Source organism: Diorhabda carinulata, chromosome 4, assembly GCF_026250575.1.
Source record: "Diorhabda carinulata isolate Delta chromosome 4, icDioCari1.1, whole genome shotgun sequence".
Lineage (NCBI taxonomy): Eukaryota > Metazoa > Arthropoda > Insecta > Coleoptera > Chrysomelidae > Diorhabda > Diorhabda carinulata.
Genome location: NC_079463.1, coordinates 1,180,113 through 1,195,640, shown reverse-complemented (window position 1 = coordinate 1,195,640; position 15,528 = coordinate 1,180,113). Strand labels below are relative to the sequence as shown.

The window sequence follows — 15,528 nt, the reverse complement described above, 5'->3', positions numbered from 1 at the left end:
CGAAATAATGATAAAGTTTTGGCCATACGATCTGATAAATAACAAAGACCCTTTTTTTAAAAATTGCTTCTATGCTCATAATTTATCGTGGTTTTTTTTATTGTTCATAGGTACGTACCAAAAAATTTTATTATAATCACTTATAAAAATTATAAACATAAAATTGAAACAGAAACTGAACAAACTGTGAGTTTTATAAACCTTCATTGTTTCACTAAACAGCTGACTTGCTTTCATAAAGCTTCTTCTTTTTTATAAAACCATAGAACTTTACGGAACATTAACAAAAACAATATTGTTTGACTTGTGTTAACAACGAAACTGATTGGAGTAATAGAATCAATTATGACATCATCTGAATCGATGATATCTTTATTATACCGAATGTACTTAAAAATGTATTAATTTATTGACTCGAAGATGATTAAATATAATTAATTTTCAGGAATCTGCTACTGCGGTATGATGGTTTTAACACCAGTATTTAGCGATGAGAAATCTCTGCCTTTTCCCACGTCATTATTATATAATTTCACTTCATCTCCCAGTTACGAAATTTTGTATTTTATACATTGTTTCACATTTCAATTTTTCATACATTTCACCATAGCGGGAAACGATATATTAATACTAGCATTCTTATTGGCCGTTTCACAACAATATTATATTTTACGATCCAGTTTCGCGGCATTCGATACAGAGGTTATGTTGAAAGTGAACAAAAGTCTCAGAAAAAAATATGGTGATAAATTGGAACTGAAATACGACGAAAGAAAAGAATATTTGTATAGATGCGTTCGACAACATCATATGCTTCTAAGGTAAATAATTATTTTTCTTAGAAGTATATAAAAAAATTAGAAAACAATCTTATAAATCATATCATAAACAAAATGGCGAACTGTCAAGATCAGTTGTTGGATAATAATCAGTGAAAACCTATTCGGAAATTATGATTGAGTTAACTCATGATCTGAATGTTTTCAATGAACTGATTCGATCATATATAAGTGAACTAGAATCAAAATTTTAAAATAGCTCGAGAGTACTCTATACTAATGTCGTAATCAGCTGTTTTATGGCGCCAAAATACAAATAATAAGTTTATGATCTAGAATACGAATGAATATTTCAAAATTTCGTAATTACTTACTACTTATGATGTATAGTTTTTGTGCAATTGTTGAAATGAAGGATAAAATGAGTGTTATACTAATTTTTATTTGGTACATTTTATTAAACTTCGATCAGGCAGTAAGATTTCGCTCCACACCAGTACAAAATGTATAATTACCAAAAAAATATGCATTTTTTTTCAGTTTTACTAAAAAATTGAACTCGACTTTAAACCCATTGGAACTAAGTCAACTAGTTGTTAGCATAATCGCTATATGTTTTGGTATATTAAGAATAACAAGTAAGGTAATTAAACTCAAAATATAGTTTCAGATATATTGTATTCATAGTCCCAATTTTAGGGTAACATAAATTCGGCAGACATTTTTAGTAGTTTTTATTACATCACTGCGTATATATTCCAATTAGCTATCGATTGTTACCTTGGAACGTATTTATTCTATCAGGTTTGTACGACAGCATGTAAAGTTGGTTATTTAACAGGATTTTTCTTAGGGAAGTTTATTACCAGATTCTATATTCTGTTGTAACTGGCAGAATTTAGATGACACAAAGTTGAAGAAAGATTTGATGTTTATATTGTTGCATTCCCAAAGAGTTCCTCAGTTTAGTTCTTATGGTTTATATAATATGAATATGGAGTCTTTTCTAAGGGTAATAACTTTAACTGACATTTTTTAAGTAAAATTAATTTTAATAATTGAATTAACATTTATATTACGTATAATTTGTAGGTACTTAGGGTGGCATTTTCCTTTTATACCATGATGTCTAACGTTGGTAGATAAATTAACTTTTTCACACATACACTCATGCTAATATTCAATTATGCACGATATTTATTGAATAAATCTTTAAAAAGTACACTGTTATTGCTTTTTATCCTTTTTATTTACTTCCCTCGTAAATAGATCTAAATTACTAAGAGTGAGGTTAAGTATAACTACAAAATAATAATAAATATTTATTATTTACACTAACACTTATATATACATGTTATTCATATTTTAAAACCCAATTTTCGCATACACTCTTTGTGTGCTTCAATAAATTGTTGGCAGTTCTCTTCACCATTCTCTATAATACTAAAAAATTTAGCGGGTAATTTCCGTTTATAAACATTTAACCACACTGTACAGATGTTTTTATTGAATTATATCCTGAATATAAGGAATTTTTGTGCTTTATTACTCTGATATATATATAATTTTATAAAATACATTATTTTTATAAATAAAAATAAAGTACTTACCAAGCATCTCTAACTTTTTTTGTTTCTGGACAAGCACAACACGGCTTCAATTTTTTCGGTTCGGCTGGTTCTTCAACTGTGTTACTAGACGCTGCATCGACTTTTTCGTTTAAATTTCCCATTATTATTATTGAAATTACGTAATTCAAATATTTGACGCCCAAAAATCTATAGACTAATTCAAATCTTTAGAGTTAACCTATCTTGTGTACAGCTGTCATTTGTCAAACGTCGTCGTTAAAAGCAAAATAGATTGTTCGTTTCCTTGGCTCCGTTCAGTTAATAGAGCTCAATTAATCTTTACCGTAGTAACGTTGAGTCCTAACAAAGCCCAAAAAAACTGTTATAAGTGATTTGTAATTAATAATTAACTGAATCTTTATACGGAATTTTTATTAAAATGGAATCTCGAACTACAATCATTTTGAAAGTTCATATGAGATCTGTCTCTATATTGATTCGGGGTTAGAGATACGAGCAAAGCTAATAATGAAACATTGAACGTTCATTTCGGGTGCGTTCCATAACGTCCAAATGATAACAAATCAGAATCAACTAAGTATTCGACTACGTTAAAATTTTCGTATTTATAGATATTCGTGACGTTACTGTGTGGCCTAATATCTATAATTACATCGTTTTCGATAGGAAAATGTAGAATAACTTTTATGCGTTTAGTTTTCTCTTTTTACGATGAAATATCAGGTTGTTTAGATTTGTTAAGAAGTTGTAAACAATCAGTGATAAGTTTATCTATGATGTTCAGTTACATTTAAGGTCGATGGTTTTGACTTATCGACAAATAAATATTTATAAAATCATACGTAAGCAATTGTCAGCTTATTTGACCTCTTCATCAAAAGTAAATAAATTAACATAAATGATTTTTAATTTTTTAATGTGAATGTGTTCTTTGAAAATCGAACCATTTACAAGCGAATGAACTAATTATATTTTGGGAATGTAAACGTAAAAAGTAAGAAATTCGAATTTAGGGAAGCTTAGTGCTTTTCGATATTTTTTATTAAAGTTTAAGTCTAAATAAATTTGTGTTTGTAAAGTCTGCCCTATATCCTGCTTATCAGTAAGTACATAATTTATTTGTATACGTCTATATTTACATAGTATATCAAACATATCAACACGTATTTTGCATAATACTAAATTAAAAACTTCTCATTATGTTAATATACTTTCAAGTATTGTAATATATATATTTTAGAGTGGGGAAATCGATTTTAATGTTGAAATAATTATACCTTTAGTTGTTTTGTATATGTGGTAAAAGGTAGGCATATTTATAAGTGGAATTTGGTATTTTATAATAGTAAATATAATAATTAAGACGTTTTTATATATATGTGTAGACCTTGTGATTCTTGTAGGTCAGTTTAACGTTCAAGAACAGGTAATAAGATGAGTAATAAAAAAAATGAAGAGGTTAGTACTTTTAATTAGAAAAAAATTGATTTATTATAAAATAAATGTGAAAAAACAGTTGAAATTAGGTTATAAAATTTATTTTAGGTTAAAAAACACGCTCGTAAGAGAGTTTTCTGCGATTATGTAAAATCTTTTTTACTAAAAATCTTCTTATTCACACGATATTACGTAGATATTTTAATAGATCGCGTATTTGGGTATTTTAATGATTCAAAAAGAGTACCAATTAAAAAATGCACAAATCCCATAATACTAGAAAGCGCTACAGCGCTAGCAAGAAAAATAAGGAAAAGAGAATATACGTCTGAACAAGTTGTACAGGCGTTCGTCGACAGGATAAAGGAAGTTAATCCTATTTTGAACGCGCTCGTGGACTCGAGATACGAAGCTGCTTTAGAGGAAGCTAGAAAAATCGATGAGGGAATCAATAATGGTACCATTTCCTACGCCGATTTCAGAAAAAAACCATTTTTAGGTGTACCGTTTACCACTAAAGAATCAAGTGCTGTTAAAGGTTTATCTTTTACTCTTGGAATCGTTAAAAGGAAGGGAAGGAAAGCTTTGTTCGATGCTGATCATATAGCGCTTATGAAACAAGCCGGAGCTATTTGTTTAGGTAAATAAATTCATTTTTTTGTACCCAAAATGTTTTGAAAATGGAATTTTAGTAAAATATTGGGCTAAAAACTGTTTGTTTTATATACGTACTTATTTTTCTTGATCTTATTTTGATTCTTAAACCTACCGCACAAAATTTTTCAAGAATTAGACATTGTTATAGCTTTTATTTGGGTATAATGGGATATTTAGTGTTTTTTTTTTTATTATTTAGGGGTAACTAACGTGCCACAATTAAACCTGTGGCAAGAAACTCATAATCCTATATACGGCATAACCAGTAATCCGTATAATAATACTAGAAACGTTGGGGGTTCTTCTGGTGGAGAAGCCAGTTTGTTAGCTGCCGGAGGTACACCGATTAGTCTTGGTAAGTGTGTGTGTATAGGAATTTGAAAACTCGTTTGTTATTTGGGTATGTAAACTGGTCTAATTGTCTCACAAATTGAAGCTGGAAATTTTTTTTATCGAATCTTAGCCATAGCCTTGAGATTAATAGACATTTTTTAGTTAGGGGCTTTATTAGTTAGTCTTACTATCGTTCTGTATAGTTTTTTGGCCCCAAATCATTTTTTTAACTTCATTTCATGTCTGCTGAATTTGTAAAATTAATTTTTATTACATATCAGTCACAATAATGAGGTTTTTCGACATTTTTTTAGTTAAGGAGCTTTATTAGTTAGTCTTACTATGGTCTTTCAGGATTTTTTCATCCTAAAATCATTTTTTCACCTCATTTTAGGTCTGCTGATTTTGTAAAATTAATTTTTATTACATATCAGTCACAATTCTGAGGTTTATAGACAGTTTTTAAGTTAAGGAGCTTTATTAGTTAGTCTTACTATCGTTCTGTATAGTTTTTTGGCCCCAAATCATTTTTTTAACTTCATTTCATGTCTGCTGAATTTGTAAAATTAATTTTTATTAAATATCAGTTACAATAATGAGGTTTTTCGACATTTTTTTAGTTAAAGAGCTTTATTAGTTAGTCTTACTATGGTCTTTCAGGATTTTTTCATCCTAAAATCATTTTTTCACCTCATTTTATGTCTGCTGATGTTGTAAAATTAATTTTTATTACATATCAGTCACAATTCTGAGGTTTATAGACAGTTTTTAAGTTAAGGAGCTTTATTAGTTAGTCTTACTATCGTTCTGTATAGTTTTTTGGCCCCAAATCATTTTTTTAACTTCATTTCATGTCTGCTGAATTTGTAAAATTAATTTTTATTAAATATCAGTTACAATAATGAGGTTTTTCGACATTTTTTTAGTTAAAGAGCTTTATTAGTTAGTCTTACTATGGTCTTTCAGGATTTTTTCATCCTAAAATCATTTTTTCACCTCATTTTATGTCTGCTGATGTTGTAAAATTAATTTTTATTACATATCAGTCACAATTCTGAGGTTTATAGACAGTTTTTAAGTTAAGGAGCTTTATTAGTTAGTCTTACTATGGTTCTGTATAGTTTTTTGGCCCCAAATCATTTTTTTAACTTCATTTCATGTCTGCTGAATTTGTAAAATTAATTTTTATTAAATATCAGTTACAATAATGAGGTTTTTCGACATTTTTTTAGTTAAAGAGCTTTATTAGTTAGTCTTACTATGGTCTTTCAGGATTTTTTCATCCTAAAATCATTTTTTCACCTCATTTTATGTCTGCTGATGTTGTAAAATTAATTTTTATTACATATCAGTCACAATTCTGAGGTTTATAGACAGTTTTTAAGTTAAGGAGCTTTATTAGTTAGTCTTACTATCGTTCTGTATAGTTTTTTGGCCCCAAATCATTTTTTCACCTCATTTTAGGTCTGCTGATTTTGTAAAATTAATTTTTATTACATATCAGTCACAATTCTGAGGTTTATAAACATTTTTTTAGTTAAGGAGCTTTATTAGTTAGTCTTACTATCGTTCTGTATAGTTTTTTGGCCCCAAATCATTTTTTCACCTCATTTTAGGTCTGCTGATTTTGTAAAATTAATTTTTATTACATATCAGTCACAATTCTGAGGTTTATAAACATTTTTTTAGTTAAGGAGCTTTATTAGTTAGTCTTACTATCGTTCTGTATAGTTTTTTGGCCCCAAATCATTTTTTCACCTCATTTTAGGTCTGCTGATGTTGTAAAATTAATTTTTATTACATATCAGTCACAATTCTGAGGTTTATAGACATTTTTTTAGTTAAGGAGCTTTATTAGTTAGTCTTACTATCGTTCTGTATAGTTTTTTGGCCCCAAATCATTTTTTCACCTCATTTTAGGTCTGCTGATTTTGTAAAATTAATTTTTATTACATATCAGTCACAATTCTGAGGTTTATAAACATTTTTTTAGTTAAGGAGCTTTATTAGTTAGTCTTACTATCGTTCTGTATAGTTTTTTGGCCCCAAATCATTTTTTCACCTCATTTTAGGTCTGCTGATTTTGTAAAATTAATTTTTATTACATATCAGTCACAATTCTGAGGTTTATAGACATTTTTTTAGTTAAGGAGCTTTATTAGTTAGTCTTACTATCGTTCTGTATAGTTTTTTGGCCCCAAATCATTTTTTCACCTCATTATAGGTCTGCTGTTTTTGTAAAATTAATTTTTATTACATATCAGTCACAATTCTGAGGTTTATAGACATTTTTTTAGTTAAGGAGCTTTATTAGTTAGTCTTACTATCGTTCTGTATAGTTTTTTGGCCCCAAATCATTTTTTCACCTCATTTTAGGTCTGCTGATTTTGTAAAATTAATTTTTATTACATATCAGTCACAATTCTGAGGTTTATAAACATTTTTTTAGTTAAGGAGCTTTATTAGTTAGTCTTACTATCGTTCTGTATAGTTTTTTGGCCCCAAATCATTTTTTTACCTCATTTTAGGTCTGCTGATTTTGTAAAATTAATTTTTATTACATATCAGTCACAATTCTGAGGTTTATAGACATTTTTTTAGTTAAGGAGCTTTATTAGTTAGTCTTACTATCGTTCTGTATAGTTTTTTGGCCCCAAATCATTTTTTCACCTCATTTTAGGTCTGCTGATTTTGTAAAATTAATTTTTATTACATATCAGTCACAATTCTGAGGTTTATAGACATTTTTTTAGTTAAGGAGCTTTATTAGTTAGTCTTACTATCGTTCTGTATAGTTTTTTGGCCCCAAATCATTTTTTTACCTCATTTTAGGTCTGCTGATTTTGTAAAATTAATTTTTATTACATATCAGTCACAATTCTGAGGTTTATAGACATTTTTTTAGTTAAGGAGCTTTATTAGTTAGTCTTACTATCGTTCTGTATAGTTTTTTGGCCCCAAATCATTTTTTCACCTCATTTTATGTCTGCTGATTTTGTAAAATTAATTTTTATTACATATCAGTCACAATTCTGAGGTTTATAGACAGTTTTTAAGTTAAGGAGCTTTATTAGTTAGTCTTATTATGGTCTTTTAAGGTCTTTCCATCCTAAAACCATGAATCCAACTCATTTCAGGTCTGCTGATTTTGTATTATTAAATTTTATTGAATATCAGTCACAATTTTGAGGTTTTTCGACATTTTTTTAGTTAGGAGCTTTATTAGTTAGTCTTACTGTGGATCTTTAGGCTATTTTCTATCCTAAATCTATTTTTTCACCTCATTTCGAGGCAATAGCTATCTACGAGGTGTTTTCCCATCATTTCAATACTCCGAAATTAAATTCGGCGTCGAATTCGCATCGAAATGACTCAATTTCAATTTCAGGTACGGATATTGGGGGTTCCATCAGAATTCCCGCTTTCATGTGCGGCGTCTTCGGCCACAAACCCACTTCGCATCTAATTTCGACGAAAGGTAAATATATTAGCGAGGAAATTTTTTTCGTTTTGTCCGAAAAAAAAAGGAAAAAAAATCGTCTCCGTATATTTTTCCAGGTACCACTTTTAGACTTGGTACAGAAGCACAAACAATCGTGGTTATGGGCATATTGGCGAGACACGCCGTGGATATAACGCCTTTGTTGAAAGTTTTGACGGACGTTAACTCCTCGAAATTGAGACTCGACGAGTCGGTTAACGTCGGAAATGTCAAAATTAATTATATAACGGATCCAAAAGACGTTTTCGTTAGTCCCTTTCGAAAGGACATGACGAAAATATTCGACCGGTACATTTTTTTACATTTTTTTAGTTTCCAATTCGAATTATATCGCAAAGGTTATGAAATTGCTCGGAAATTCGCTATAACTGCTTTGTAACCAGCTACCGCTTCGGTAATTCTATAAATTTGTATAATTCTTCGAGTTGATCGGTTTTCTTTTACGACTTGCTATTGAAATTTGGTATTTTTTCGACAATTTTGATGAATTTCTAACTGAAAAACGATTTTAATTGTATTCCAGTCACGGTTTTCCTTGTCTCGAATACGAAATCAGATTTTTCATATCTGTTTCTATGAGTATTTTTGAAACTCCCTGTATAATCGTTTAAAAATCACGTTTTCCATCGTCGCCTACATTGATCAGTATTTTTGAAACACCCTATATAATCGCGGTTATCAATTTCATCTTCTCTATATTGATCAGTATTTCTAAAATACCCCGTATAATCGCCGAAGATTCGTGTTTTTAATCGTTGTCTTTACTGATCAGTATTTTTGAAACACACTGTATAGCCGAAGCGATCAAATTTCATTTTTATCTCTATATTTATCGGTATTTTCGAAACGCCCTGTATAATCGAAGTTATCGTCCTCCCTGTATGCATCAATTTTTTCGAAACACCCTATATAATCGTGGTTATCAATTTCTTCGTCCCTATATTGATCAGTATTTCTAAAATACCCCGTAAAATCGCCGAAAATTCGTGATTTTCGTCGTTGTCTTTATTGATCAGTATTTTTGAAACACACTGTATAATCGAAGTGATCAAATTTAATTTTTATCTCTATATTTATAAGTATTTTCGAAACGCCCTATATAATCGAAGTTATCGTCGTCCCTGTATGCATCAATCTTTTTGAAACACCCTATATAATCTTGGTTATCAATTTCATCTTCTCTATATTGATCAGTATTTCTAAAATACCCCGTATAATCGCCGAAGATTCGTGTTTTTAATCGTTGTCTTTACTGATCAGTATTTTTGAAACACACTGTATAGCCGAAGCGATCAAATTTCATTTTTATCTCTATATTTATCGGTATTTTCGAAACGCCCTATATAATCGAAGTTATCGTCCTCCCTGTATGCATCAATTTTTTCGAAACACCCTATATAATCGTGGTTATCAATTTCTTCGTCCCTATATTGATCAGTATTTCTAAAATACCCCGTATAATCGCCGAAGATTCGCGTTTTTCATCGTTGTTTTTATTGATCAGTATTTTTGAAACACACTGTATAGCCGAAGCGATCAAATTTCATTTTTATCTCTATATTTATCGGTATTTTCGAAACGCCCTATATAATCGAAGTTATCGTCCTCCCTGTATGCATCAATTTTTTCGAAACACCCTATATAATCGTGGTTATCAATTTCTTCGTCCCTATATTGATCAGTATTTCTAAAATACCCCGTATAATCGCCGAAGATTCGCGTTTTTCATCGTTGTTTTTATTGATCAGTATTTTTGAAACACCCTGTATAGTCGAAGCGATCAAATTTCATTTTTATCTCTATATTTATCGGTATTTTCGAAACGCCCTATATAATCGAAGTTATCGTCCTCCCTGTATGCATCAATTTTTTCGAAACACCCTATATAATCGTGGTTATCAATTTCTTCGTCCCTATATTGATCAGTATTTCTAAAATACCCCGTATAATCGCCGAAGATTCGCGTTTTTCATCGTTGTTTTTATTGATCAGTATTTTTGAAACACCCTGTATAGTCGAAGCGATCAAATTTCATTTTTATCTCTATATTTATCGGTATTTTCGAAACGCCCTATATAATCGAAGTTATCGTCCTCCCTGTATGCATCAATTTTTTCGAAACACCCTATATAATCGTGGTTTTCAATTTCATCTTCTCTATATTGATCAGTATTTCTAAAATACCCCGTATAATCGCCGAAGATTTGCGTTTTTCATCGTTGTTTTTATTGATCAGTATTTTTGAAACACCCTGTATAGTCGAAGCGATCAAATTTCATTTTTATCTCTATATTTATCAATATTTTCGAAATGCCCTGTATAATCGAAGTTATCGTCCTCCCTGTATGCATCAATTTTTTCGAAACACCCTATATAATCGTGGTAATCAATTTCATCGTCCCTATATTGATCAGTATTTCTAAAATACCCCGTATAATCGCCGAAGATTCGCGTTTTTCATCGTTGTTTTTATTGATCAGTATTTTTTGAAACACCCTGTATAGCCGAAGCGATCAAATTTCATTTTTATCTCTATATTTATCGGTATTTTCGAAACGCCCTGTATAATCGAAGTTATCGTCCTCCCTGTATGCATCAATCTTTTCGAAACACCCTATATAATCGTGGTTTTCAATTTCATCTTCTCTATATTGATCAGTATTTCTAAAATACCCCGTATAATCGCCGAAGATTCGTGTTTTTCATCGTTGTCTTTATTGATCAGTATTTTTTGAAACGCCCTATATAATCGAAGCGCCCTAAAAATCATGTACTTTGTTTCCACTTCTATATTGATGAGTGTGTTTGAAACACCCTGTATAATCGTTTGAATATTATGTTTTTCATCGTCGTCGTCTATATTTTTGAAACAGCCCGTACAATTCACGTTTCGTAATTTCATTTTTATATTTATTGGTATTTCTGATACGCCCTATATAAATGAAGTTACCTGAAAATCATGTATGTCTTCTTTGTATCTATTTTGATCAATATTTTTGAAACACCCTATATAAACCATACTTCCTAATTTTGTTTTTTTATAATGACAGTAATCGCCGTGTTATGACGTCATAAGTTAACGCAAACGTCAAAGAAAGTGATCATTTGATTTTTGAAATACCCTATATATTCCACCTTCTTTAATAGAGTATTGTATTGTCTGAAAAATTTTAATTCACAAAATTAGTTTTTTATAATTCGTTTAAAAATTTTTAATTAGAAAAAAAAATATTTTTCGTAATAAAAACGAAACATCAATCGCCATGTTATTACGTCATTTGTAAATATAAACGAAACGTCAAAGTGATCATCTGATTATTTTCAAACAGCTGATATCGAAGTCGGCCATTTTGCATGGAAGTTTATAGGGTTATTAAGTTCGTTAATTCAATTAGAGTATTTAAGAAGAGAATTAATAAAATTTTAAAATAATTAATGGATAATTATATTTCAAAGTATATAAATAATTCATTTCGAGTACGTCGTTTATAATTTTAAAGCGATTTACGGGGTTTTTGTAGTTTGTTTATGCTCGTATTTACAGTGAAAAACTTTGTGTAAAATCCAACTTCGTAGTGTTTTTAGTGCAAAAAATAGTGTTTATAAGGAAAGATATTAATGTTATCAGTTATTAAATCGAAAAATAACCTCAAATTGAAAATAATAAGGTAAACGTATCTACAAGGTGTTTCTAATAAATTTTCAAACATTTTACTTGAAATTATTATATTTAATACAGAAAATCAATTGATATTAAAGTATAAGTGTTATATTAGATACAATATAAAATGTTTAAAAGTGTTTAAGCTCACAAATAGTAGGATTTTGACGTTATACTCATTATATTCAATTACAACATTGATAAAAATGTTTTTGTTGTTAAAAAACCGGTGAAATCATAAATTTTTCGTGAATTAAATCAATTCTATTACCTCCCAATTCTAATATGTACCTACATAATAGTTTATTTGCCTTGAAAAACTGTATTAGTTAGCTCTCTTTTAGAGGGCCCCGTTCTAGAGCTTCGGTCCACGTTTTTCGCTTCAAATTTGGTATTTTATTATTAGTTTTATGTACATTTGTTGATACTAAAGGAAGAATTTTATATTTTCTCTATTATATCGTGGGGGAATTCACTTTTAACTCAAAAATTACACGTTTCGGTCCAAATCAATCAATCGTTATACAAAATTATTAACGGAATAGATTTTTTCGTGTTCTAGAAGACTTTTTGAGAATTATCAGTTGTTTATTCATAAGATAAGTGAAATCGTAATTCCTAATTACTTGAGAATTTTTTTATTGGTGAATTAAGATGAATTATAAAGTTTTTAAAACATATTTCAACTGTTATAAGGATAATTTTTAATGTTTTATACACATTTCCCATATTTACAGGAATAGGATTTAGAAATGGCGACGAGGAAACTACGATGGTTAATATAGGACCGTTAACGAAATACTCCGAAGATTTATCATCAATTCTGAAAGTTTTGGTGGGCGATAACGACGCCCAATTAAAATTAGACAAATCAATCGATATAAAAAATATAAATATCTTCTATATATCGAATCCCAGGGATTGCTTCGTTAGCGTTTTTAGGGAAAACGTCAAGAATATTTGGTTACGGTAGGAAGTTATATAAACTACAAATTCCTTCGCTTTAGTTTTGTTCATACTGCATCATGACACCTGTTTTATTCTTTTTGGGCCATACTGTATCGTAAATAATCGCATATTCGTAGTACTTGTAGTAGAAATTGTTTCGGTTGATATTAGGAGCTTTCTAATTTTCTTTACGGCTTGGTTTTTCTTTTGTTGTTGCTTTTTTCTTTTCATATTCCTTTTTTATTAACCACAGGAAGTGAATCTTACAAAATGGAGTCGATATATGACTGAAAGAGATGTAACTATCCTATTGACTGCGCCATTTTCATTCTACTATAACCTTTGCGATGCTTTCTTTTGTTTTTTTTTGTTTAATTTTGTATACTCTTCGTTTTTTTAGTGTTGTGAATTATTTTCGTGAAATATCCAGTACGGAACCTGAGGAATTGCATTTAGAAGGTACTAAATATAGTGGAAAGTTATGGAAATACTGGATGTCTCAAGAATCTGGTGTGGATTTTATGAAAGACATTACAGATCGTACAGGGAAGGTGGTTTTTATTCATAAAATAAATAGGGGTTGGACTAATTTCATTTTAAACACTTTCAGGCACACCCTGTGATAGATACGATCAAATATTTCACTGTAGGTAACGATTACACGTTATCGACGATATTTAACTTTATAAATAAATTATTACCTTGCCCCAAAGACGAATGGGCGAAAGAAGAAACAGAAAAATTAAAAAATCAACTCATAGTGAGTATCGTTAATTATTTTTTCTTTCACTTGATATCTTTCCAGTTATAACAACTTGGCAATGCTGCAGTTTGTGATGTGACGGATGACAAGTGACTGTTTTAATCGTTTTTTCGCGATGCTACTTAAACGTGAAGGTTTATTTTGTTTATTTTAGGGTAAATTAGGTACTAACGGTGTTCTTCTGTATCCTTCGGCGCCGTTTACTGCTAGTTACCACCACGCTTCGTATTTACGACCGTGGAATTTTAATTTTTTCGTACTATGGAACGTACTTAAGTTTCCGGTGACACAAGTACCGTTGGGGTTGAGTGACGGTTTACCTGTTGGTATCCAAGTTGTAGCGGCGCCGTACCAAGATCATTTGTGTATAGCCGTGGCTAAAGAATTGGAAAAAGCTTTTGGTGGCTACGTGCCTCCTTTCGAGACGAGTTAAATACGAAATTTTTTTGAAATGTGGTTGGTTTATTTTTAGGGATTGTGTATGGGGATGGTTTTTTTAGAATTGAAATAAATTATTAAATTGGAATCTTTTTTTTTATTGTATCCCGATTATTTCCCCTTTTTTTACGAATTTTCGAATAAAATTTTAAAAAATTTAAGAAAATTTATAACTAAAAATTAAATTTAGGCTTAATAGTCAAGAATTTTTGACAACCCTGAAGAATCTAATAAAAAAAACAGCAAAAGTGTTCGTGTACCTATTTTAAATATTGAAATTTTTTTAAATTTATCCATCAATTTTGCACCTAAACCTCTACTATTACCTTCAGAGCACTAAAAACGCCCTAGAATATTCCACAACTGCATAACCTCTTAGGCTAAAGACAAGTTATAAAAAATATATATCTAAATTTCAAATAAAATGATGTAAGTAATAAAAACTATCAATTTAGTACGATATTCATGCAGTTAAAATATTTAGTTCAAGAGAGACTGAACACAAATGTGTAATGATACACGTATAACTTTTTGAGCACAACCTGTATACTAAAAACTTGAATTTATATTAGAGATAACAAAAACTTTTTACAGTTTTGACGTATGAATTTAATAAAAATCTATATTAATGACTAAACTTACCATAATTATTATGAAAAATACTAAAATATATATCACAGTGAGAGTTTTTGTATTTATCACCTATTCAAACTATAAATTAGACTGTTTATACTAAATAATTATAAAATATGAATAAATAAATTTACATAACGAAATAATCTTAAATAAAATAAACGTTTACCGGCTTTTATAAACTATACTACTAAGTCAATCTTCTTTTTTCAAATTTGAGAGGTCTCAGCTTTCAAGGCTATTCGGCCTTTATTTTATACACATATTTGTAATGTATGTATTACATATATAATAACGATAATTCTTTTTCTTCTAAATTAAAAAGGTTAGTCAACCATTACGTATAAATTTTCACTCCTTAAATCGTCTTGAATTAGGTTTCTTTTGATAGTGATAGAGAAAAACACAGATAAAAATTGTTATTTCGACATTAACAATTTGCATAGTCATACAAAGCAGTTGAACACCTACAGCATGAATATAAAAATTTGTTTTAATCACAAATACTTTTTTCTAGTTGATATATTTGAAAAATATGTAATAACCATTCGTTTCTGTAAAAATTATCATTCTTCTTCTTTTAAATTGTAAAGTATCGAGCTAGTAAGCTACCAAGGCTATTCAGTCAATAGTTTATTTATTAGAGTTATGGGGGATAGAGAAAAAGAAGAGTATCTCATATGGGAGAAAAGTTGCAAAAGGACTAAGCTGGTAAGGTTAGTCAGCCATATATTATGTACTAGAAAAGTATTTTTTCTTTTTTAAATAACATTTCATTTACGAGA

At 29.6% G+C, this 15,528-nt stretch overlaps 2 protein-coding genes and 1 long non-coding RNA gene across 7 annotated transcripts; 2 read left to right on the top strand and 1 right to left on the bottom strand.

The window, feature by feature from the left end:
- The first annotated feature begins 462 nt into the window (after positions 1 to 462).
- LOC130892790 (odorant receptor 33b-like) lies at positions 463 to 1,938 on the top strand. Its single transcript, XM_057798408.1, has 5 exons — positions 463 to 821; positions 1,320 to 1,422; positions 1,479 to 1,583; positions 1,633 to 1,791; positions 1,872 to 1,938. The coding sequence occupies exons 1-5, from the start codon at positions 463 to 465 to the stop codon at positions 1,923 to 1,925; spliced, it is 780 nt and encodes a 259-aa protein (XP_057654391.1). The 3' UTR covers positions 1,926 to 1,938.
- Positions 1,939 to 2,090: 152 nt separating this feature from the next.
- Positions 2,091 to 14,881, bottom strand: LOC130892336 (uncharacterized). The gene is made up of 3 exons (XR_009059024.1): positions 14,753 to 14,881; positions 2,390 to 2,710; positions 2,091 to 2,222 (listed from the first exon to the last, which is right to left on the bottom strand). It is a non-coding gene; the product is annotated as an uncharacterized LOC130892336 (long non-coding RNA).
- LOC130892334 (fatty-acid amide hydrolase 2-A-like) lies at positions 3,066 to 14,198 on the top strand. Of its 5 annotated transcripts, none has more exons than XM_057797719.1 (10): positions 3,190 to 3,473; positions 3,612 to 3,677; positions 3,775 to 3,829; positions 3,917 to 4,448; positions 4,665 to 4,820; positions 8,187 to 8,276; positions 12,699 to 12,930; positions 13,310 to 13,460; positions 13,520 to 13,669; positions 13,827 to 14,198. In XM_057797719.1, the coding sequence occupies exons 3-10, from the start codon at positions 3,806 to 3,808 to the stop codon at positions 14,103 to 14,105; spliced, it is 1,614 nt and encodes a 537-aa protein (XP_057653702.1). In that variant the 5' UTR covers positions 3,190 to 3,473; positions 3,612 to 3,677; positions 3,775 to 3,805; the 3' UTR covers positions 14,106 to 14,198. The 5 variants fall into 5 exon arrangements, with proteins under 5 accessions (XP_057653700.1, XP_057653699.1, XP_057653702.1 ...); XM_057797718.1 differs by lacking the exon at positions 12,699 to 12,930 and adding an exon at positions 8,357 to 8,588 and having other exon boundaries at positions 3,198 to 3,473; XM_057797717.1 differs by lacking the exon at positions 3,612 to 3,677 and having other exon boundaries at positions 3,066 to 3,473.
- Positions 14,882 to 15,528: the final 647 nt, after the last annotated feature.